Raw genomic sequence first — 26,064 nt, 5'->3', positions numbered from 1 at the left:
CCACAGCTATGAAAACTCCTGGAAAACTCTGTAAGGACTGAGAAAAGACCAAACATTTGTAATTTCAAAAAAATTAAAAAAAAACACTGTTACTTTCCAGGGAGCTTGAGATGTTAAGATCTATGAGAAGTTGTATTTTTTACGATCTAGTGCTTCTTTTAAATGTCTAGGATCTGTTGAATTTGGTCATATTAGTGCATAGTTTCTTTTAGTTCGTACGAATTTCCAATACATTCGTCAAGCGTAACGCCAAGGGTAACGCGTTACCGCGTTATAACCTTGCAGATGGACCCCTCAATCGGACGCTATAAACTGGAGCTTGTACATGTAACAACTAGCCAACCTTGCGCGCTAGCATTACGTACACCTACCGCTAGCGCTACCAGATGTACAATTCGGTAGAAAAGTGAAAACAAAAACAAAACATCATATTCGATTTACGGAAAGTTGCGCAGCATACGCTGGCTGCTCGGGGCGTAGATCCGCATGCACAGTGCCATGTTTGTATCTGTAGTGTTGTCGCTGCGCCCGCTGCCCACCGATCGGGTGTGTTAGAGTGCGGAGTGTTAGTGCCGTTCGGGAGAGCGTCAGAGAGTTAGAGCAAGGGAGCATTCAAACGCACACACACACACACACACACGCACACACTTACCTAAATTTATTAGTTGCTTGTTCGCCTAATTCATAAAACTTAATCTCTTCGCTAAATACATCTAAAGGTACGTTGACTGGTCTCCGTAATCGACCGCCTTGGGATTACATTCAGAAGCGAGTCCACGGCGCAGACAAACGACACCACCGCGCACACACCACGCACCATGACGAGTTTTTGTTGCATTTCGTACGTTGTGTTTCGCCACGAAGTCCACCACGCGCACGGACGAGTCGTGTGATGTGTGTAGTGTTTTTGTTTGTGTGTGTGAGTACAAGTGTATTTGTTTGTGTGAGGTGTAGGTGTTGTTGTTGTTGTTGTTGTTGTTTCGGTTGTTGATGTTAGATTCACACATTCACGCGTTGTCGCGGCAAGGGGGGGACGGTTGACAAGATTTTTTTGTTACAGTTTCGTAGGGGCGTTGTATTGGTGTTTTTGTTTTGAACGGGTGTTCGAAACAGTTTGTTGTTGTTGTTGTTGATGTTTTGTTGTTGTTGTTGTTGTTGATGTTTTTGTTTATTTGTTTTGTTTTGTTTTTCAATTTGCGTCGATGAGATTCGTAACAGTAGTGAGTGTGTTTAACGGTTCATGGAAAAGGGATTCGAATTAAATTATTTTAGAAACATTTAGAAAACAATATTGACAGATGGTTTACGGATGATATTGCGTTTTTTTCGTAGTGAATGGTGATGAGAGAAAGTTTGTCAATTGATAAAACATAGTAAAGTAAAATAATTAATAATTTTTGGTTGTTGTTGTAGACAGACATAGAAGGAGAGAGAGAGTAAACAACAAACGAGGAAAAAACGAGAAAATAAGGAAACCGAATCGAAAACAAGACAAAAACACAAAACAAAAACAACCGTGAACAAAAACAGCCACAGAGGAGACGGACGGGTGGTGCGGGGGGGGGGCAATGGTGAAGGGTAGGGGGTTAGAAGAGTGACACAGGAGAATTACAATCAAGAGATACACAGAGAGAGAGAGAGAGAGAGGGATAGCGATTTAAGTTGGACGTTGGGGGTCAGTGGGGAACAGGGCGAGGCACCATTCCGGTACGTTTTGAGCCGGATAAAAGGTGAAAAACAAACAATAAAAGTTTATCGAAGACGTAACAGACAAATAGAAGAGAGAGATAGAGAGACGGGCAGAACGAGAGAGAGAGAGTGATTGAGAGAAGGAGAGTGATTGGCGTGTGAGGTGTGCGGGAGATGGCAAAAAGCGTGACAAGGTGTATGCAAATCGAGTTGATTGCGCGAGGAGTGGCAAGGTTTGCGCGGGAAGACAATTGGACAGAAAGGTAAGAGAGGAAAGGTAATGAAATAAAATGGACGCAAATGAGAAAAAAGGGGTTGAATTTGGTTGTTTGTTGATAACATGGAGCGCGTGAGAGAGAGATGGAAAATAAAATAGAAAAACAAAGAAAAGGAAACAACACAAAAAAAACGTCATAAGCACACGGAACAGCACACAGGGTGGCGGAGGAGGTTTTCGAAGGTAGGCAGGTGTTTGTGTGTGTGTGTGTTATGTCGTGGGAAGGGTACGTGTTTGGAGGATGTGCGTATACGCGCGTGTGTGTGTATTGGTGCGTATAGCGACGGGTGGAGCAAAAGAGAGAGAGAGATAGTGGGTGTACATGTGTAGTGTGGTTGGTGTTTGTGAGTGTGTGTGGTGTTTTTATTTTATTTTGCAGGACGGAACGATGCACGTGGGCGATGGGCGTTGGTTTTTCACAAGAAGCGGTTGGTTTTTTTTTGTTCGGGGTTTTCAGGCAGGCAGGTGTTGGTTGGTTGGTTGGTTGGTTCGGTCAGAGGGAAGGTTGGTGGTTGATTTTCGTTATATTTATTTGATATGACGCATGGTGATATGGTGCCAGGTTTTTATATATATATATATATATATATTTTTTTTTTGTTTGTTTGAAGGGAGCCATGATGAGCAAGTAAAAAACCGAAGATGGGAGGTGGAGGTGGTATGGCAAAAACCGAAGGTTGTCATAATAGAGAAAAGAGAGAAGAAAAGAGAGAGAGAAATTTAAAACAAACTTCCGTTAATGGCGCTGATGGGGAAATTGAATTGATATATACTACCGCTTTGATAATAATACAAAATGGCATCAAAGCTCGGCCGATTCCGATCAAAAAAATACTCATTCCGCAGCGGATCGAAATACCGCAGCCTTCTGTCCGGATCGCCTAGTAGAGTATCGGGAAACTGGTTTAGCGTTCGTAGCTGGGTTTCAAACCGCAAACCACTGACCTGTAAAGGGCGGCAAAGAGAAGAGCGATTAAAATGGTGTTGCGTTGTTGAGAATGAAAGAGATATCGATAGAGAGAGAGAGAGCGAGAGAGATAGAGAGAAAGAGAGAGATAAGGAGAGAATTACACTAATAGACGAAGAGACGTATATCAATATAGAAAGTTTAATTTCAATGATTTAAGACTGCCTTTAAGTTGTATGCAAGCTAATTGAACTAAAATCCTGGTCACGGCACCAAAACATTAATTGCAGTAATTCTGTTTCTACGTGACGCGATTCAAACACCTCATCCTTTTGATCAAAATATGCAGCAATACTGTTTGAGGCAACTAAGAAAAACGTTTAATATGTGATGGAGTCAAACACCTTTGTCAAATCCTGGTAAGGGAACAACGAGAGTTGCCTTTCCAAAAAACACTTATTCATTTGTTGAAAGCCTATTTTTGTTTCATTCTGATGGACAAAGAACTGTTGTGAAGAAAGTTGAGAATAGCGTAAAAATGTAACCAACTGGAGGCATTTATATGAAGTCGAAAAAAATATCCTGGTCATGGCACCAAGATGGAAATTTCGGAACGGTCTCAAAAAACGGCCGCCACGTAACTTTGTAACACCCGTGTGTCACGTACAATCAGCGAAACATGTCATAATGACACTTAATTTGCTCAATCAGTAGCGATGCTTGCTACATCGGCCCGCCGCGGGAGCGAGCTGGCAGGCGGTAGACTAGTAATTAAAATATTTTTTAAGGGTGGTTCTCTCCGCTTGTAGTTGTTGCTGCTGTAGCAGAAAAGGGTCGCTCTCACTGTGCGGAAGGTTCATACTTACATTGATGACAACTCTCTCGCAGAAATCGTGATCGTGTGGTATTGGTTCAAAATGAGTATGACCTCCCCCAAAACCGTGCGCCGCCCCCCCTTCTTCATCCTGACTGCTCAACTTGGGTAGAGACCTGGGTGTGCGGGTGCGAAAGGGAAGAGAAAGAGAGAAAAGAGCATTAGATTAGTTGCAATGTCGGTGTACGGATGAGGCGGGTTTGCTTTAGCGGCTTCCTCTAGGGCCGTTGATTTGTTGGCTGAACGGTTCCGGGTGAGAGCTGAAATTGACTGATGCCTTAAAATATATTTAATAAAGTGTACATTGCACTGAGAAGGAAAAAAAACAACTCCCCTCACACCCATACGCTATTGCGCAAGTAAACTACACGTTCGGGTCGTTTTGGCCGTTAAGAGGTGAGGTTTTTTTTTGCCTCTACTTCCCCGTACGCAATCACGATAAATATAAACACATCGCTGTCGGTACCGAACGGAGCGCGTAGAAGCAGAGGGAATTGGAAAAGAACGAACGAAAACTCCCCTACCCCAGGAGTGCCAATAAATCAATTATTTTACGCCACAGCCCCGCATCAAGCGGTCGGCGCGCGTGAGCGAAGCTTATGATGATTTAGCGCTGACCGGTGGGCCGTAAACAAATCAATCGGCTGGAGGGTGGAAAAATGCTCGACTAAGAAAAAAAAAACAAAACACAACACACACTGTCACGGCTCCGTCCCGACGACTTCAAAGGCAGGCAGATAGTTCGTCTAAAGCCCTTGTAGCCGCCATTGCAGCAAAAGGGGCAACGGGCCATCTTGATTGACGAGCTGCAATAGCGAGCGTCTCCAACCGCTGCGGCGAGAGTAGGCGGATGGTTGGTGCCGTTCTGGCAAGTGCGCGCGAGCGCTCGCATCACGTTCGCGGGTGCGCTCTAATGATTCTATCGTCGTAATTAGCAGCCGTCACACTTTAGCACGGCCGCTTCTCCTGCCCCTGATTGCCGTATTAGGGGAGTGGAGGAGGGGGAGAGCAGGATGCGCATACTGCTGTCGGTGGATGTCGCACGCCCGAGATCGGGAAGAAGTTCGGATTGATTAAGGTGAAGTTGCGTTGCTGCACATCATTCCGGCGTTCTTTCCCAGTTCTTCCCCGAATCCTCGAGAGAAAAAAAAAACCGTTCAACAAGATAAGGGATGAGCCTAAGAATAGGGGACAGGTCGGTTCAAGCCTAGCGCAGCTATAAATAGCACACATCTGCAGGCGAAGCGATATTCCAGAAGAAGGAAATGTGCTGAAGTACTGGGCGCCTCCATTTCCAGGCCCATGATAAGGCCGTTAGCAGGGGCGGCGGAGGCGGCGATGGCAGCCGCACCGAACTGGCAGACAAGATGTCTGCCAACCGAGACGAGCCGTGTGTGTGTGTGTGTGTGTGTGTGTTTCAAATTTGGCACAGCAGGGCCGCCATTCTGACGGGAGCTAGGACGCGCGTGGAAGGCCGTAACGGCAGCAATCCGGCTCGAAGGACCAAAACCATGAGTCAAAAAGGGGGGAGTGGATGGAAATCATGCAAATGGAGTGTCCTTTTCTATTTTTAAGCTTCTCCTCGACAAAAGCCTCGGCCGTGGGAGAACTTTTACATTTTTGTCCAACCACCCAACCCTCCCCTGCGTATCCATTGTTCTCCAGTGTTTGTTCTTTCGTGTTTTTTTTATGCTCCCCACTTGGTGTGCAATTTTGAAACATTCTTTGCCGATTTGGTCGATCTGTGTCTAGCATTGTGTTTTTTTAATTCTCTCTTACGCTCTGACTCTTTCTCTCTCTCTCTCTCTTTCTTTCTCTGTCAGCTCGCCTCCAAATAGTGGGATTGAAAAATGTACTCGACAAGCTGCGCTCCGTCGCACATGCTGTCTCCGGGGGTTTCCGCGATTGCCAGCGGATGTATTTGCGCCTCTCCCTCGCTCTCTACCCATCACTCACCCATATTAACCTTACAGCACCCTCTTGAATGGTGCCCTCGCGCTGCCAATGTGACACAACAATCGAACAAACAGAACAAGAACGCCACGCCGCTTCGAATGGTGCCGCCGGAATGACGCAAAACGCGCGTTACGCTCGCAAACACCGAGCACTGCGGGCTCGGGGGTTTCTTTCTTGCGCTTCGCTTCCGGTTCTTCACTCCGTTCCGAGTCGAGCCGTGCTTCAAACTGAAGCTTTTCCTTTCCTCCTCCTCCTCCTCCTCCCACAGCTCCCTGCTCACTGTCCACATCCACCCACGTCGGGCAGGCAGCGACTGTGAAATGGATGGGACTAAGAATGGAGCTTTGCCCACCTTTGCCCTAGCGTGAGGTTCAGGCCACCCCGACCGCCATGCAGATCTTCATCGCCATCTTCATCGGCTCCATCTTGGAGCATATTTTCGAGTCCTGTAATATCGTGCACCCCCACCCTATTGCTTTCCACACTCTCCACCGCCTCACCGCTTTAGTCAACTTTTGAAGGATTTGAAGCAAACAGACAGAACGAGCAGAGAAAGCAAGTGGCTAAAGCCGGGGCGCGGGTTCACGCTATTTTTAGTAACCACTTCTCGGCTCCCTGCCCCATCGTCCCTGTGAAATGTTTTTCCCGTGTACCAACACACACACACAGTGTTTCAGGAGACTTTTTGCATCTTCTTTTCATTGCTTTTCTCCTTTTTTGCGCTAGTTGTTCTTGCAAAACACTCCTTGCTGCAACTCTCCCAAGCGAGGGGAAGAGTGAGAGAGATAGAGAGAGAGAGAGCGAGAGGGAGCCTCCCTGTGTTGTTCTCCCGGTGGGGCTATAAAAGTTGGGCACTTTCTTGCAAACGGATGTACCGCATTCTATTTTAGGGCTTCTCGGCCGCTAGCGGTGCCTGTTTTGTCGCCCTTTTCTGCTTTTCCCCGATTGCTGAAGCTGTTATGCGGATTGAAATGAACACACACACACCCACACGGGGTGAAAAACAAAAGGAAAAGAGCGAGAGAAGCCAACCGCTCTGGGAGAGATAATAATTAGTGGCAGTGGCTAGAGTCTGCCTTCCGAGCGGCGCCCTTTGGATGCTTGGGTGGATTATTTTATTCTTTTTTTGGAAGAATATAATGAATCCTGTGATCGCCGGCTGGTGCTTAATAATGGGAGGAGAGAAGAGCCCCACCAGTCCATGGGCGGCTGACCCGAAACGTACTTTACGTAAGCGGGGTCACCGTGTTTGCTTTTTGCTGTAGTTGTGGTTGTGTTTCGGTTCATCCCTCTCCGGGTATTTATTTAGTTCTTTCTAATTTTAGTATCGATTTTCAATCAAGAAGATGATTTGCAATCGTGTGCAGAGCGGCGAGGGGTTTTGAAGCGGGCAGGCCATATGGCTGGCAATATCCATCACTTTGCGGTCGGGCAAATCTCCGAGCCTGCCCGTGCCCGGATCGGAGCGAACCCGAATTCGAAAGCAGATTAATTGGCCCTACGCCCTAAGCGGGCTGAGGGCGAGGGGCAGAAGTATTGAGGCTAGCATAAATATGCGATGCACTTGCCGTACCGCTTGCGCTTGCGATGGGGGACAGGAGGGACAGTTTTTAATTAAATCGCTTTGGGAAAATTTGGAAACCCCACGCCCAATTAAGTTGTCCACTCGTGGAGGTGGCGTGTGCGGGGGCAGGGAGAGCGATTGCATATTCGTAATTTGCATACACCACCTATGGGCGGCCAGCCGGGTTTTGTAGGGAGGGCCGGTGGTGCTTGACATAAGTTGTTTAGTTACGTGCAATTTCGTGAAACACTTCTGGTTCGGCAGGGTCGTTAAGCGTCGTTCCGATAATTAGCCCCTGATCGTGCTGCGAGCGGGGAGAGCGGCCGGGCACTTTATTCAATGAAATGTTGCGGAAAGGAGGTTACGAAGTGAAGGATTATTTTTTCCAAATATTGAATCATGAAGTCTAATCTGCTTACATCTGTATAGTTGTTTTTATTTGAAAAAAGCAATCAAAATTCATTCGAATTTGAATATTTTTGAGTACAATTAGAGCTATGATTCATTCAGAAATCACCTAGCTGAATCAATCACTACCCGCAAATTTCCGTTAAATGCCTTCTAATCGCCTTGTAATCGCCGGCGAATTGAAGGCGATCAGCAGTGCATTTAGCAGTAATTAAATGCCTTTGAAATATGTCAATGAAAAATTTCGCTTTTAATTTGAAATTTGAAATTGCAACTGTCAAAAGAAAACCTTACAAGCGTCTTCAGCACTGCACCGTTGTAGTGTTCCCAGATATGAGCGTGAGATTCGATAGCACGATTTACGTGTTATGTTCTCTTACGTTAAGCTCTGAGTTATTTCACTTTATTAAATATGGTCCGCATTATTCGGTTGTTAAAGACCAAACCGTTAAGGTGTTAATATATCAAACAAATTTCGATAACTCTAATAAAAGGAGAAATGTGATACATATTTGAATGAATAATTTAAACATAGTGTAAATATATATTTTTTTAAAGGTATTATTTTAATTTTGCTTCACATAAATTTTGTTTGTATTGATTATAGCAAGAAAATATTAATTTTAAAAGAAATAAACACATAAAAAGTACATACAAATCAGGATTTAAACACACGCTTTCTCGGTTTGGAAGCAAAAGCGTGGTCACTGCTTTATTTGGCAGTTACATTAGTGAGGGTACAAATCCAGTATATAAACAAGCTATGATGGCGGCAAGCTATCTGTTCTCGTTGAATCAAAATGTTGAAAGATTTCGAAGAGAACCCGCTACAGTCGTGAAAGTTTCAGTTGAAATATTTATTCGCCTTCTAAGGCGACTGAAGCCTTAAATGCCCTCTGAATGCCTTCAAAGCCGTGTAATGCTGGTAGGGATGAGTCTGATTCAATCAATGAGGATTTTTTTGTACTAAGATTCTTCAATACTCATAATAGTTCTTGCAATAACATCAGGTTTTTTTTTAAATACTAATCAGTAATAACGATTCAGCACATTTAAAATACAAGATTCATGATTCGATTCTTGAATTGAATCATATTTGAAACATGAGTTGGTTTTATTTAATAGTTTTCATTAAATCGTAAAAAAAACTTGTAAACGTAAACCTCCTAAGATATGCGTTATGCTTGTCCAAAATTGTTATTTAAGTCTTTGTGGCCTAACAAACAATCAAAAATAGAAAAAAAATAACCTCAACAAAAATGAGAAGCAATCGATACACATACCGAAATCTAGGCGCTTTCTTGAACCTTTCATGTGCGGCTTTGTGACGTTTCGAAAAAGTCCTGCCATGATTTTAGTAAAACTGCTTTATTTTCTTCTCCTCCTCTCAGCAAAACTTTAAAGTGTAAAAACGAATCCATTGCATAGCTTTAGGCGCGCGTGTGCTGCGAAATTAAACACACACACACACACACACCACACACACACACACACACACACACACACACACACACACACACACACACACACACATACATAATGGCGTGTATAGGTAGCGCCAGAGGTTGACCTTTGCCCAATAAGCAATAGAGCCCCTTCCCATCAAACTTATTGTCTATCCCGAGGGGGGTGAGGAGTTTGGGAAGGGGGGCGAGGCGATGGTGGCGAGCGAAAGTTGTCAGCCCATTGCTTCCCCTGCCACCCAACTTTGGCACTATAACTTTTTGACAGGGAGCCATTAACCCCCCCCCCACCCTACTTCCCTTCCGCTACCCAATCACTCCGAGCCGAGCAACCCGGAAAAGAAGGGGAAGCATTCGATTCCTAATGAAAATTGATTTAAATACTAAGCCCACCTTCCATCCCTTTACTCCAGTCCCCTCCCCCTTTCCCACCTCCTCACGTTAAAGGTAAATCACGACAATCGTTAATAATGTTGTTTGGACAGTTTTGGGGAAGCAGAGTCGCTCGTCCAAGAAGCGTAGCGAAGCGGTGAAGGTGGCAAGGGATCGAGGAGCAGCGGCACGTGGTGTGTTTGCTTCATTTGCTTCCATTTTGTGTCCGGCAGTTTTGTTTTCGCGTTGGTTTTTGACAATCGATAACCCGAACGGGGGCAGAGGCACACCACGGAGCGCAACATTAGGGTGCGATCAGTTAGGCGTCGCTTAAGCGTCCGTTAAGCGCCCGTTAAATGGTAAAACGGAAAACGGCTGTACGTCTGCTGGTATCAATCATGCGCGATTAAGAATCGGCGCGTAAGTCCAATCGATGGAGGCTTGCAATAATAAAATAAAGCAAACACATCTACCATGCCTGGCTGGCGCACGGCGATGGCACTGAAGAGTTGTTTGTTCCGTTTTTTGTTCCGTTTGAGGAGTTCTGTTTGCTTCCTCGCAGAAACTGCAAAGCAGTTAATGGGCTCTTTTTTTTTTTCATTCCCCCTCGGGTTTCTGTTTCCCGATCGCTTGGAATGCGGCGAGGATTCCGGGGGTTGAAAGAAGCAGGCATGTTTAGAATATTATGCTCCTCCTTTGCCAGAAGCCGTCGACTTCGTCGGAACTGCATGCCAGCCGGTTATCTAGTAATTTTATTGCTCACCCTCCCCGTTCATGCCATCCCTCGCGCAAGTCGGCTAGCCATAATGGAAGCCATAATTAACTATGAAAAGTTGTGCAAAAGTGCGCTGCACGGAAAAAAAAAAAGGAAAACCACGAGCAGAAAACCTGCCGGCTGCCACTCCCGAGGCATGGATCCCAAATGGGGGCAAACAAAAGGCAGGAAGCAGTGGGAGCTGCTGGAACAGAGGCTCACACCGGTTCAGCTTTTATGCTCGGGCCATCCCGGCCGTAAATCGTAATCGAAATGGTCTGTATCGGCTTCCGGTTGGGTGCGCCGGTCGCACCTTCCAGGAATGTGTGTGTGTGTGTAAGGAGTGCTAGCGCCCATGCGGCTCAATCTCGTCACACAAACATGGCCGCTGCATTCTTGGGCCATGAAAATGAAATGGAAATCGCTCAATCATGGCTGGAATGGAATTCACTCAAGAGGAATGGGTGGGCCTGAATGGTTTGTTTTTGGAGGGCAGATTAAAGCATTTAATTTTCGGCACGGTAGAGATGTAACAGTAGTAGTGATGACTCTCGAGCTCGAAAACGTAGCGCTCGAATTCTGAATTTGATTGCGCGCAGGGAAAAAAGTCCATTAATTTCATTCGCAACGTCCGGCTAGCTTCGAGCGAGCACCGAAATTAGCATCGAGCTTTTCAAGATGGCTACCAGATGGGTGAGTGTCGCGGGAGGCATTCGAAAACTGCCCGACTGCGGCTCTCTCGGTCTGCCAGCTCAATTGGAAGATTTTTTTTTTGGTATTTGGAAGGTAAAGCACAGCAGCCTGCGCTGAACTAAACCGTCCGTTGTTGCCATGTGGTAACGGCACACATACACCAACCACACAAAGAAGAGCGGAAAGGTGGCTGGCTCGAGGCAGCAATTAGTTGGCTGCAACGGTGCAACATGCCGGTCCGCAACAAAAAAAATAACCCATCTTTTGCCGCTAGCCTTGGTACGTGTGACGCCATACACCTAGCGGGAAGTTTGGGCTGAGTGGCATAAACATTTGGGTCATTGGGTACCACCACCACCACCAACACCACCCATCGCATGATGTGGTGTGGTTTTGTCCCCGATCCGTGCAATTGCAATTTCTTTCGGTGCTTTCGGTTGCACAAATGTGCCATTTTATGTTGCCTGGTTTGGTTTTATGGGGCGCAAAACTAGCCAACAAAGGCGCCAGAAAGAATTCTAAAGAAATAAAATACACACACACACACAAACAATGCCCTTAAAACGTATATTAGGAAAACAACGGCGAACGGAGGAAATAAGGGCAAGCAACACACAAAAAAAAAAACATCACCACCACCAATCTTCCGGCTTGTCCAGCGTTTGTCGCAGCTGCAGCTCGGTGACGTGTGCCAAGAAGCAACTGACGCATCATTCCTGCACACACACACACAAAGATACAGCCATCAGCCAGTAGCCAAACACCAGCGACATCATTGCACACCAAAAACAAAAACCAAACAAAAAGGAGAAAGAAACCCAAACCGTTGACCTAGATGGCTGACCACCGTCCCTATAATGATCAATTTTTAACGGTCAATTCAACGGATGCGTCCCGATCCCGCAAGGCGTGCGGCATTTGGAATTGCAAATTGCAGGCGACGCGCCACGAGACGCCACGGCGCTATAAAATTCCGCAAATCGAATTGCAGCGAGCATGGGAACGAAATAAAATGCGAATAAAACTGCCCCGAGTTTGGGCTGCGTTTTTGGTCCTTCGTGCCGGATCGCGGCGTACGATCGCCAGGGCGGCCGTCGCATCGTTTTGCGCGTGGCAGCTGCGACGTGCGCACGTGATGAACGTGCACTGCGTGTGCTGTTTGCCGATCAAGAAGCTTATTTATGGGCCGTTTGCTTCTAGGAGCGTTTTAACTATCGCGTCCTCAGCCCCCAGTGGCGCCAGCCAAACCACACATCGTGCACGCAATCGCCTGTGCATTGGGCGACGAACCCCCCTTTCAACTCCAATAGTTGAGCATGATTATTCTGTCCAATTGGTCCGAGTTTTGGCACATAAAACCTAACCCAAGAGGGCAGGAGTGGAAACACGGAAGGGAGCAGGAAGTAGGTGCTTTATGGCTCAAGTTGTTGAGACAAGCAAAGAAAAAAACTGAGAATGATGCTTTGACCCAGCCTCGCTAGTGCATTCGCCGCGTGTCCTGGATAGCGTGCCATGCGTCGTGTCATCTTGGCCATCCCGGAAATAGTAAAACGGAAGGAGAAAGGACGGGAAGGAAGGGGTTTCATGGCGATGAAGCAAGATGTCGCGACGGCATAACAAAAGTAAGGACAACGCAAAAACAGCACCAAGAAAACAGCTTTTCAAATAAAATCGCTCTCGAAGGGAATAAAACACGGAGAAAAAAACAGGAAGCAGGATGCACCAAGCGGCGAACCCCCTTCATGTGATGTGCACCCGGAGGTGGAGAGAGGTTTTTTTTTCTGTTGTTCTGCTCGCGCATGTGGCTTCCGGACTGTTTTTCGGGATAGTAAATCTCCCTCCCGTCCTGCCAGTTTTAATGCTTTCTGAGGTAATCGGATTTCGGGGACGCATCCGAAAGCGCTGCAGTTTCGTGACGGATGGCAAGCACACATTTCCCGCTCCGGTGGCTTTCGCATTCACAGTTTTATGTTTCTGTCCACTCGAAATTGGAACCGAACCGGTGCGCAATAAAGAAAAAATACTGCGCTGGAGTGTCTTGCGACCGTTGCAATGGTGATTTTTAATGCATTTTGCCTGTGGTGCTGCAGCAAAGATCTCTTGGAGCATCTCTTGGACGCGAAGTTTGTGGGAATCGAATTACAAAACCTGCGGGAAACAAAAAAACGACAGCGAATACGCGACACTGTGCCACTGGATGACCGCAGAGTTCCTAATTGGTTTGGTGAATCGAATGCGCTTATGCTGTGCAAATTACCTGTCCGCAAGAAGAGGGGGCTGCCCGCTCGTCTGACTTTCACCGCAACTGACTGGCTCTTGTCTGGGCCCAAGTACTGGCGTCAGGCCCCATTTCTCAACAAAATCTATCGGAGAAATGGTTGATGCCGAATTACACGGCGTTTTTTCGTTATCTTTGCGATAGATTATGGCTTTGCATTTAAATAGGTAACCAATCGCTCAACAATTCGGGGCGGCCGCGGTTGTTCCGAATGGTGTGGCACTGCGAGCACCGGGACCGAAGGCGTTTTGGGGTGTGCCGAGAAGTGGGGTTTGGAGGAGTTGGGGAGGGAGTGGGGGAAGAAGGACGAGTCGGGCCTTCGACGTGGGCCGGAGGGATAGTCACCCGGCGAGTGGCGAGCGGCTCTAGGATCGGAGAATGTAAGCGGGGCTGGGAGGAGTCGGAGGGCAGGATTAACACTGGTTGGAAGGACTTTTCCGGCGACACTGTACACCACCCCGGGGTTCGTTGCTGTTGGCGTGCTTTGCCTTGGACGTATAGGAGTAGAGGGGCCACACACACGCGCTCGCACTCCGTTTGGCTCGCTTCCTTACTGCAGGCGACTATTGTTTCGTGTGCACACACAGCCACACACACGCAGACACACACACATATGCACACACACACTGTTGATTGCGGTGGTTTTTGTGGGCCTGATCGCTGCTCAGCTGCTAGTGGTTGATAGTTCGGCGGCCTGCTGGGGCCTTGGGGACGGGGCTACCTGCTCAACGCCAAAACGCGGACGCCACCAAGCCGTGGCACCGTCGCATCAGCTACGCTCTAAAGCCACCACACTAAACGCACTACAGACATTCACGAAACAAAAAACCACGCACAGACGCAGAGAACAACACAGCACTGTAGGACTTTGGGAGCAAGCGTGGACGTAGCGCGCTGCGTCGTCGTCGAAGGGGACTTTTCTCTTTCCTTTTCGCCTGCTGTTGCCTTTTCTATTCACTTTCGTAACACATTCGGTACACGCACAGCCACTCAACACTCAGCCACTGCACATTCCGAACCATTGGCACGCATTCAGGTGCGTGTGTGCGTTTGTGTAGTAAAGTGCGTCCTGTAAAATTGTGGGAAGACGGGGGCAGGGGGAAAAAACAGCAGAGGAGAGAAATAAGTGGATGCAGGTAGGTGAAGATAGGAACAGAATGTCTCTCCGTGCGTGTGTGTTTGCTTTGTCGAAGCGCTCGCTCGCTAGCACAATACACATACGCACACGCACACACGTATGCCACTGCTTGTTCCACTGGCGCTGCTGCTGCTGCTGCTCCGAGTTCAATCACTTCACTGTGCTTTGTAGCCGTGTGTGCGGATCGCAACCGTGTCGCGCTTATCGTCGCTATCGTACGGCGAGTGCCGACCGTGTTCAGTTTCGTTTTCGGACGTGCACTTGGCGTGAAAGGGATGGAGAGCGAACGAGCGAGCGGGACGGCTTTCTGCCGCGCTGTACAAAACGAAGCCCGTTCGGTCGATCAGTTGCGTTGCGGTGCGTTGGTTGCCGGACGGACTAGGGCGAACCAAAGCAAGCCGGACGGGCGGACGCTGCTGGAAGCTGGTGGAACACTCACAGTGCACGGTGCAAAGTATCCTTTCGCTGGACGCTGGACCGAACGCTCGAATGCGAAAGTGGAGCGGTTGTGCGAAACCCGGCAGTTCACGTGCGGATAGTGTGCCAAAAACCGTCGCGCACAGCTCTTCCGGGAGAGTGGAGAATGGGGCTACTAGAGCGTTATTGCCTCGCTTTCTCACTCTCTCTCTCTGTTTCTCTCGCTCTCTTTGTCGCACGATAGAAGAAGAAAAGGACAGAACAACCCGTGGCCGTGCAGGAGGAGAAAGCAGGACTCCACGAACGATAAAACAACACACACCTCCCAGCACGCGCGCACGAACTATTGTGTTTGTGTGTCTCTGTGTTTGTGTTTTTATGTGAGTGTATCCAGTACCCTACTGACGTGTCAGCGTGTGCGCTTGCAAGCTTCAACTCTGCCTGCCCCGTAAAAGCAGGACCGCTCGCGCGAGCACAAAGCGCATTGCCAAAAAGCACTCTCGCTGTGCGAGCAAACTACTTCGCTCTCTCTCTCTCTCTCGCTCTCGCTGACGTTTGCCGTTCGAACAGCTAGGAAGCAAATTTGCTCGCGCGCCTGCCTCTACGCGCGTCTGTGTGTGAGTGTGTGTGCTTTAAAATGCGATCTCGCACCTGGACACTGGAGCGAGTCTAGGGTCACCAAACACACACACACACATAGAGGCGGCACAGAATCCGCATTTGCGATCGACCGATCAACGACGGGGAGGCTGATTGGGCCGGGGCAGGGAAAAAAAAAGCCCCGCTTTATCGCCGTCGCACCATCGAGCTGGAGGTTGCAGAGCTGTGGTTGAGCTGGTTGACGGTTGCTGAGAGCGGGACCAAAAGGCTCTCAATCGGGAGAGCTATCGCACGCACACAAACACAAGCGCGCGCGCTCTCGCCAAAAACTCGAAGGGCGCTCGCACTGGCTCTTCACGTACTTCCACCATACAGCACGTTCACACAAACACAGAAACACGTACTGACAGCCATGAACGGCTGCTGCTGCTGCTGCTGCTGGAGGCTCCAGCGAGTCTGCGAAAAATGCCGTCGGACCAACCGGAGGCTGTACGGTGTGCGCGCGAGATGAAAATGGGCACCGTCCCAATCGCAGTGCTTTTACCGCGATACCGCATGCACCGGAAGGGCTCTGCCTGGCTTCCAACAAAGGCGAATCGTGGTCGTACCGTGACGGAGAAAAGCCGTCCACAACGGCGAAGCAAAATGGTGCAGCGAATCGCGAATCCGGCCTAGCTGAAAGAGCCTCGCCGTCGCCATTGCGGGTGCTGCAGAACCACATGCAGATTATTTGAATGCAGATCGTCACACCCCACAAAGGCCATAGTATAGTAATGGAATTGCCGTAAAAGCACACACAAATAACAAAAAAAACTTCCAATAATGGTGTGCCAAAGAACAAATGCACAGCAGCCGTTCCCATTGCCCAGCGGCAAGAGATTACACGGGAGGTTACACTGCGCTGCGACTAACGGCAAAGAACAAACAAACAAACAACAACTACCACAGCAGAAAAGAAACTCACTCTAGGATGGACTCTACGCACACGGACACGATACGCGTGCACATACACATCCAGCCGAACGGGAGGCACTGCGCGCACTACTGTGTGTCCGACCTCTGGCCCGAGACTGTGCCGGACGTGTAGTGGCTGTACTACTGAGGCGACCCACCGCTGAGAGTGGTTAGTGTTAGGAGGGAATAATAAGAAGAAGAAGAGGAGGAGAATGAAGAAGCAAAAAATGGCAGCAGCAGCAGAAGCGTCCAACTGTCTGGCCCGTTTCCGACATGCACATACACACACACGCGCACATACACTGGCTGTGAATGTGTATGTGTGTGAGCGCGAGTATCCGCTTGGTATACTGGTAAGGGTAGTTTGCTCGGAATGTCCTTCACTTAACGGGCTGCACTTGTATCTTTTTTTTGCTGGTTGTGCGAACGCACTCGCTTCCTCATTCAGTGGCACACATCCAGACCCCCCCCCTCCATCTCCTCCCCTCGCCTCCCATCTGAGAACTATCTCAGGCAAACGGCCGGACGTGACGTTCAGCGAGAATCGAGAGCGGAAAAAGCGGAAAATGAATCACACCGAAGCAAGATTTGTAGCCGAAAAGACAAAAAAAACTAAATGGTATTCGCACACAGCAGCCGCCATATCCTTGCGGATCATGAGCGCGCGTACAGGGCCATGCCAACAGCATCGGGGGGAAAAGGTCAGAGAGCCGCGTACGGATGTTTTTAATGTGTGCACGTTTTGCGCTTTCAAAGTGAGAGAGAGAGAGAGAGGAGCGTGAGAAAGAGAGCACCACAGCCTCACACAACCTCCCAGAGTGTGTGTGTGTGTGCGTCCGCATGAAAAGAAAAGGAAAACGTTTGCAGTGTACAACTGCGGGCAACATTACTCCTGGCTCGGGAGGGCTGCTAAGCGCCTGCTAAAATGATATCGTAAGAGATGGAACGTAAGGATGCGATCGCAGGGAAAAAAGGTTCGTCTTTCTGCATCAGTTTATGCCCAACACATACACACGCGCGCACACACAAACACGCGACAAAGCTTGCGTTCAGTTCCTGCAGCTTATGTCGCACGGTTTCGTCGCTTACACACCACGGACGTTCGACAGATGGATCCCCGGCGGTTCGATTGAAGCAGATGCTGTTTGATGCTGGTGGGGTTTTTTTGTGCGTGTTTTCTCCCTTTCTTTTGATGGATGGAAGCGGTCAATGTCAACAAATGCTAGGGCAGGCTGGCACGGGCAATCACACTAGCCATCGCTCGGCTCGCCGCGCGACATCGGAACGCCTACGGAACAACGCACCGAAGCAGGAATACAGCACACAGTTAAACACACACTCACACACACACACACGCGCGCGCGCACGTGCACGTACACATGCAGAGCAGAGCAGCAGCGCGACGTTACACCGAACCGATGGTGACAGCGAGTGCGGATGCCGACCGAAACACAGCAGAGCCGAAGCCGAAAGGCTGCTCTGGTGCTGCTACCGCTCCTGCTGCAGCAGAGTGCCGAAATATCCGAAGGCCGCAGTCGCTGGCTGTTGTTGCTGGTAGTGTTTGCTGCCTGCGCTGCTGCCTATTGCCTGTGGTACTGCTCTGTTGTTGTTGCTGTTGGGTGCTGCGAGTCGGTTAGCGCGAGCCGCTATCACTACACGCTCACGCTCGACACGAAGATGTACGGTAAAGAGTCAACTTCTGCAGCTTCCAGAGCTGCTGGCGAGCCAAAGCCCGCACTCCCTCTCTCTCACTTGAGCATTTTCTCTTGTAGCAAACAGTGAGAAACAGAGAGAGGATTTTCTTTACCGAAAACAGCATGCATACTGCCCTCATTCGTACAAGGTTTCGGGCATGCCAATATTGTGCATGTGTGTGTGTGTGTGTGTGTATCTTTATGCCCGCTATCATCAAAGCTGGCAGCATCACCATAAAGCAGGCACTAAACATTTGCTCTGATCTGACTGTGGATGCAAATCACTGTTCGAACAACAGCGAAACCGACCGCTGCAGTGCCATAATTATGGCGTGTGCGAGCAGAGCTACTAAACATGTGCTTGCCAATGTCCAATGTAGGTGCCCTGTAGAGCGCACAGCACACCTGCACAGCAAGAGCGCACGTACAGGTTCTCTGCCTCTCGCGGTGTCTTTCTCTCTCTCATTCTATCTATCTGTTTCTCTTCATCACTATGCGTGTTGTTTACATGGTGCGATCCGCTCCCGAGAGCTACTCTCTGCAGCAGCCGTTTTCGTTCCTTTCACTTTGCGCGAGCTGCGTGTGTGTGTGTGTGTGTGCTTTGCCACACTTCCTTTCCTCGACACGCAGATTTGTGTCCACCCAGCTGCTGACATCTGCTGGACTGCTGCACTGCCATTCCCTTCCCACATCATGTAGCAGAAAAATGATTGCAGCAACGTAAACGGAGGTATCGAGGGGGCGGAAAAAAACACATGCGACACATGCATCGCCCCTCTCGCCCCCTGGAGGAGGGGAGGCAAAACCGGCTGATTAGATGAAGACCCCCTAAGAGCGGTGCTTCAGCCAGTGCGGACCTACGCCGACATGCTGGAAGCTGCTTTCCTTGCTTGCGGCAGCAGCGTTCTTGGAAGTAGGAAAAGATGACTTTGACGCCCGACTGCCTAGTGACACTTCACACGGCACAGCGGCTTCCTTAAAGGGGTATCATATCCCACGGCCAGGAAGCAAGGACAGCAAAGGGACAAATGGAATACCAGCATCGGTTAATCGTTGTGATACGCTCACAAAAAAACAGGAACAGATCGTTCTGTAGTGCCACAACTGAAATAAAGCGATTGTTTACTGGTCCTAGCATGTCTTCGTATTTTTCTTTTTCGTCTTTCATTTCTTGCTGTACGGGGCTGGCAGAAAACTTTTGCCATCTTCGCAGCGAGAAGTGCAAATGACTTTCGGCGCCAGCTCAAGTTTGCTCTTGAGCTGAACGAGTTTGCTTGCAGCGCTGTCTTTGTGCGCGCGTGTGTGTGTATGTGTGTGTGCCCTGTCTGTGATTACTCTCTGAAGTACTCGCCCCCCCCTCCCCCTTTCACAGTGGAGACTGGGCACACTTCCTTAGCGTAATGAGTAGACACCCAGTACAATGCAAGAGCTTCCGATGAAGCGTTGCTAGAAATCGCAAATGCGGTAGCAGCAGGCCAGAACGGCACTCGCCAAAACGCGGAAGCCGTAGACATATTGTCTGCAAAATGGCAGCCATTTCAGCATTGCATCGCGCCGGAACGGGGTTCGGTTGCGCGCAGCGGGTTGCGGCCATTGCCAGCATTTATTGGCTCCGGGGCTTTCGCCCCATTAGCTGCGGGCCGCAGTGGAATGCGCCATTGGGCACCCTCCACCGTGCTGAATTTTTGTTTTGTTTTAATAGCCAATCGCGACGCATACAGCGACAAGATACCCGGAGCCTTGAGTCGTCATCCGCACCAACGTTCTCCGGGGGGGGGGGGGGGGGGCAGACAAACGCCGTGCTCTCGCCAACACGTAAGTGTGCGCGCGTGTGTGTGTGTGTTTTGAAGCAATCCAAGAGAGCAAGAAAGGGATCCGCGGGTTTGTCTGTCTATGTGTGTGTTTGTGTGTGAAAATCTATACTAATAAGTATTGATTAATGTGTGCTCACACTACTGCGCTTCGTCTTACAGGGTTTTGGGTTGTAACGGAGGGGCGAAAAAAGGAACCCCGGTAGAGCGGGCAAAGAAGCTGAGTCAGCAGCAAAGTCAAGCCTTCCTATTAGTGTTGTGCAAATAGACAGGTTTGGTGACTCGCCTGTTTCACCGTTAAAGGTCAATATGGTCCTGAGGGTTTCCGCCCGGAAACCTCACAAGAAAGTGCTGTAGCCTGCCAGCCATTGGATCGAATGGTAGAAATAGCGCGGGACAGGAAGCAACGAACCCAGGCCAGAAATAGTGCGTCTGTTTGTACAGCTCTGCCCCGGACCTGGTTCGGCGGTCGGTACCACCTGCACCACCCGCTAGCGCACCATTTTTTTCTCCCAGCCCCGGTTTCGTGCGGGCCAAGAATCACGCGCTAGCAGCGAACGCAACACGAGCGGGAATAGTAAACCCTAACCCACAACCTAAATCGTGTTGTTAGTGGCTACCGAGACCATACATACGCCATACCCCTCCTTAACCCGTCCCGTTTGATTGATCAAGCGGAGTCGCACGCGCATAGGACAAAGGGAAAGCGATAGGATATCCCGGATTTTATATTCTTTCCAATTTTGTTCTTCTTTGTCTGACTAGCTGATAGTTGCTGGTGGGCATAAAAGCCTACTGTTAAAAGCGGAAAATACATGGCTAGTAACCAAGCTGCGTTTGTGTGTGTGTGTTTGTGGGCGTGAATTGTAGAGTGTGTGCATGATTGTCAAAAGCGAAAAGACCGCTCTACGTCGAGGCGAAACAACCCTTTCTACCGTTTTGGGAAGATGCGTGCCTGTGGATAGATTCTTCTTTGTATTTAAACAAAACTTTACCAAATGTTTGATACGTTTAAATTAATATTGAACATTGAGAGAGAGAGAAAGAGAGAGAAAGAGAGAGAGAGAAATTAATTGCTTCATACATGTTATCTCTATTCCCTTAAAATCTTGGGATTCCTTAAAAAGATGACATTTGGAAATGTCAGCTGCACAATTTTGCACCAGAAACACAGTGCCACACTGTGACTGTATGTGCAACGGAAACCATCAAGGACAAGGCTTCTTAAGCAAAAACGAAACCAAAATAACAAGCCAGCTTAAGAAGCACAGTTCAGTAAAAAAAAAGCACAAATACCGTAACCATTAAACGACACGTAAATAACATTAGCCGAGCAGCGGTAGAATGGAGCGCGTTCTGGGCCAGCCCGCAGCAGCGTGTTTGTCGCGGTCTCGGAACTTTTTTTCGGGTGGGCGAACAGCACCACCACCATCGTTGGTGATCGTGCAGGCAAGCAAGTGAATAATTAATTCCAAAAAAAGATAAAGAAGCTGATCCGGCAAGGCGAGGGTGCGAGCAGGAAACTAAGGAAAGGAAGCGGCAACCCTCAAGAAGCAACGTGCACGTAATCGCGGTAGCTTTTAGGGCACGGACAATGAGGCACCATTTTGTGCACTTGAACTGTACCATGCCTGCCTGCTCTTTCTCTCCTTCTCACACACACACACACACGCTCACGCATCGCTGTTCGCCATTCCATTTGTGTGGTGGAATTTCTGCCAGCAAATATAACGAGCACTCGAAAGTAAAAAAAAAATCGCAAAGGTAAGCGGAAACCTCGTCAAGCCTCGTACACTCAAGTGCGCCTCGGAGCGCTGTCCGGGGTTTTCCCCACCTCCCTCTCACGGTCCGGACTGGGGTAAGCACGGACACTAATCGAACCCATTGGAAACCAGCCAGTATGGCTGTATGTGTGTGTGTGTATGTGAGACAGAGTTTGTTATTTTGCTTGGGGTTTTCACTTGTCCTTCTCATGTCGTTGCTTCGTTGCGCGAAACCGACCTCTGGAGACCTCTGGAGTTACTAGTTGAATATCTACCCTGTATAAGTCTTCATCCCCCCCTCCTCCCCTCAATTTGCATTTATTTCTGGGAAGGTTTTTTACATTTTTTTTTTGAAAAAAAAACAACAACAACAACGAACACATCAACAGCAGCAGAAATCGCATAATACTGCGTCTAGGATTAAAATGGACTTCCACCGCCAGCAGCACCACCGCCAGGCGGAAGGCTGCGAAAATTGGAACGAAACCGGGAGAAGAGTGGAGATGGGGGTACAGTGGGGGGAAATGGTACAGAGCGGGGAGAGCAGGGAGCGAGATAAAGCCAAGCCAAAACCCCGAGCTGGTGAGCAAATAGTGACGCAGTGCAGGAGTGTGGATGATACTGCTGGGTGCGTGCCTGTATGTGTGTCTGTTCGTGCGCGTGTGAGAGATACAGATAGTGGTGGAAAATGAAAAGCAGCAAAGGGGGAGAGTGGCAAAGAAATTGGTGGCGCTTTCATGGCAAAATTAAACAAAAAAAAAACAATCTTCGAGTCACTCTCCTTCTTATCGGCAAGCTTGCTCTCGGGGCTCTTCGTATCTTACTCCCTTTTTAGCTTTGTAGTGTATGTGTGTGTGTATCTCTTTCTCTCTTTTTCTCTCTCTCTCTCTTGGTTGCTCTCATTACCATACAGCGTTAGAATGATTGCTCGCTGTCTCTTTGGCGATCAATTTTTTTTTTCTGATGGCAAATCAAGAATGTGTAAAGTCGAGTAACTTTTGATTCCGGATCGCTATGTGCGAGACGCTGGGAAGGTTAAAATGTCTTCCTCTCACACATACACACACATACAGACACACACACAAACACATACAAATAACTTCACAACGCTGCAGCTCATCCCTTGCGACAACAAGGGGTAGCGCAGGCACAGGCGTAATTTGGTGAGTGAAAATTCATAGCGAAATTATGAAAAAAAAAACATAAAGAAAAACTCTCCTAGCAAATTTGAAACATCGAAAGCGTGTTTGAGGGAATATTTGCTCTCTCTCTATATATCTGACTCTTCTTTCACCATACATACATACATACATGCAAGCACACAGTCAAACACACACAACACATGTGCCAAAGTGGATGCCCATCCATTGATCGTGTGAAAAAGTGTTTCTTCTCTGTCTTTGTGTGTGTGTGTGTGTGTGTGGGCGTGCGTCCGTGCGCATCCCTGTATGAGTGTCCATAATAATATCGATCTTCTCTTTCTCATTGCGGTACAAAAGAGCGCAGAAGAGAAGAAAGCAAAAAAAAACAACACCACCTCGTGCACTCTCGCGCTCTTTTCAGGCAGCTTTTCCGCTTGTTTCCTCGCGGCCTCTCTTTTTGTCGATACAAGTTGAATGCACACACACACAAACACAGAGATAGTGTTCTCTTGAACGCGAGATTGTGGTGGTGGTGCTGCTGCACCTGCCGTGCGGCGCTGGAGGTGGTTGGAGGTCGTGGAAAATGTTTCCCTGCAGCAGCGCGCAGCGCACGGATGCTGCAGGGCCGCCCGCTGACCAGCCGCTACCCGTTACAAGGGAAAAGGGACAGCCGCACACGGCACTGAAGCAACTGAGTGATGAAAAAGAGAGAGAGAGAGAGAGAGAGAGAGAGAGAGAGAGAGAGCTGTCTTGCGATGCGTGCGACCGTGGTAAGGTGTGCACGGGTTATTTTCACGGCAACGGTATTTTGCCAGCGCACACCAGCGCACCATCTGGTTTTGCTGGCTGCTTGCAAACCTTTGCGGGCAGCTAGAAAATTAAACCGTAGCGTTTTCATTTCAAACTTCCCCTCCCCCCAAAAAAAAGAAGCATTTTCTATCATATTAAGCGGGCCACGTGTGCAGCGGTGTGATGGGATTTGGCTGTTGTTGGGAAATGTGCTATGTCCTGCCGCTTTGCTTGTTTTCGCTGATCGATGGAGGGAAGAGCCACATGGATGCGCCTGGTCTTTTGTAGCCCGTCACAGGCGCAACAATCACTAGAATCCGACTCGCTCGCAGATCGTGCTACAGAACCGACAACCGACACACCACCGCCAACGATCGATCAGCCCCGACGGCACGCCCGCCGCGCTCTCGCTCCCGTTTGCAGCAAAGCCATCCAGCAGCGCGATGGAGGCGCCTGGTGCCTCGTGGAGCAATGCGCCACGGTGCGCCCCACAAGCGACGGCCGCGTAATCAGTTTGATTGCAGTTCATCTCGCATCAGCCCGTCGCACCGCCCGCCCCCCCCTCTCCTTCTTGACCCGAGCACACGCACGCACGCTCGCACGGGAGTGGTCGGGAGGAGGAGATTGGGTCTTTTTTGTTGTTGTTGTTGTTGTGTTGCTTTCGCCGCAGCCAAAGCAAAGATGGCGCCGGGACCCGTATCATCCTGCCAGCACCGATTTTTTTTCTTCCACTTCTTATCGTGGTGTAACGGGTGGAGAGGGGGGGGAGGGGGAGGGGTGTTCTTTTGATTGTTGAGGCTGGCTGGTTTGACGTTTGGCGCACGTGTTTGTATGCGTGTGTGTGTGTGTGGGTGTGTATGTTCATTTTATGCTTCTTCTTCTTCTGTCACTTTCTGATCTGATTTCATTCTTTGCACACTCGCACATACACATTGCAAATTCACACGTACAGCGCACACACACACACACACATGTTGATGGAAACACGCACGTCACAGACACACACGCACACACTTGCGCCCGCGCGCGCGCGCTCCATTACGATATGCACTTTGTCTTTCACTGCTGTTTGCAAAAATGGGGATTTGTTGTTGTTTTTTTTGCTGTTGTATCGCTCGATGGCTATCTACACACGCTTCCGGTTTGATTTTTCACCAATCTTCACCGACACTAGCCAACCCGGAGTGCTGCGGAAAATTGTGCTGCACGGGTGGCGCTTTTCCGTCGGACGCACGCACACTTACGGCAACAGTTTTGCAACAGCACAGCGCACAGAGCGGACACAGCCTTTGCACGCAAGGCACACACACACACACACACACACACACACACACATACACACAAACGCTCACATTAACCTATCGTTGCGGGGAAGGCCGATGGAGCCACCGGATGCCAACCCGAGGAGCAGTTCCACACGGCGAAGGTTGATTGTTGAATGTATGTAAGCTGGGCGCACACACATACACATGCACACGCACGCACACCTTTGCGCACACGGACGCGGAGTTTTTGTCAAAACGGACGAACGGAGAAGGTGGAGTGGCTGGGGGCAAACCGAAAAAAAACAGGACCCTTCTGGTGCACGTCTTACTCTGAGTCTTATGGCATTTACTTAGCTAATGTAACGCAAGCAAGAGAGAGAGAGAGAGATATGGAAGGAGAGGGAGAGAGAGAGACTGGTAAGGGAAGGTGTGCAATTTGCAAGCAAAAATCTCACACGAAACGCAGTGTTTAAAATATTTTGAAAAGTGAAGAAACTTTAGAATGGCAAAAAACGCCATACAACGAGTACAACTTTGCCCAAATGCTTCGACACATACACACACACACACACACATGAAAAGAGATAGTTACGTGGGCAGGCGCGCGCACTCCATACGGGCGCACGTACATGCAAGCATGGTGGTAAACCGCGCAAGAAGCAAGAAGCAAAATCGTTACCAACCGGCCCCTAAAGATGGAGGATTGCAACGTTTTGCCGGAAAATGAAAGTGATAGCAAAGAAAAACAAAAAAAGAACGAAAAGAAGAGGAAAACTCAACTGTGGTCCCCATTGTTCTTAGCCACCGCAGCGCTGCTGCTTTAAAACGCAAACGCTGGTGACCTGGTTGGCTACTGGCCGGGGCAGGCAACGAACGTTTGGGGGAGGGCGAAAACTGAAACCCAAATCACAAGCGTAATCACAGATCACAGTTTGATTCGCGAGCTCAGGGAAGGAGGCAGCGGTGCAACCAGATTTTAATTCAAACGCCATAATACTAAAAAATGCTTTGCAGCGTTGAAAAAAAGGCGAATCCCTTAGGTAATAGATGGAAGGGTTTTTATGTGCGTTTTCTCTCTCTCTCTCTCTCTTTCTCATTGTTGCTCTCCCTGTATCACTCTCTCTCTCTGTTTCTTTTAGCGAAAATAAAGGATGTTAAGTTTGGGCGTCCGTTTTCCATTCGCAACACTGAAATTACACAATTTTCCCGCGACAGCCAACACAAAACCAATTCGTTGCGCCAGGACAGTGCGGGGC

General features: G+C 48.9%; 1 protein-coding gene across 8 annotated transcripts in view; it reads right to left on the bottom strand.

The window, feature by feature from the left end:
• LOC121587667 (potassium voltage-gated channel protein Shaker) overlaps positions 1–26,064 on the bottom strand; it is a 114,649-nt gene that overhangs the window by 10,606 nt on the left and 77,979 nt on the right. For 5 of the 8 annotated variants that reach the window (XM_041904685.1, XM_041904656.1, XM_041904712.1 and 2 more), the window contains 3 exons: positions 3,740–3,863; positions 2,740–2,911; positions 653–749 (listed from right to left, as the gene is read on the bottom strand). In XM_041904685.1, coding sequence (XP_041760619.1) covers positions 653–749; positions 2,740–2,911; positions 3,740–3,863 — 393 coding nt within the window. Of the gene's footprint in view, positions 1–652; positions 750–2,739; positions 2,912–3,739; positions 3,864–16,354; positions 16,593–26,064 lie in introns of those variants that run through there. The other 3 variants (XM_041904695.1, XM_041904665.1, XM_041904703.1) reach the window with 2 other exon arrangements.

This window comes from Anopheles merus, chromosome X (assembly GCF_017562075.2).
Source record: "Anopheles merus strain MAF chromosome X, AmerM5.1, whole genome shotgun sequence".
In the NCBI taxonomy this organism is placed as follows: Eukaryota; Metazoa; Arthropoda; class Insecta; order Diptera; family Culicidae; genus Anopheles; species Anopheles merus.
Note: the sequence above shows the minus strand (reverse complement) of the source record. Positions and strands in the feature narration are given on the sequence as shown.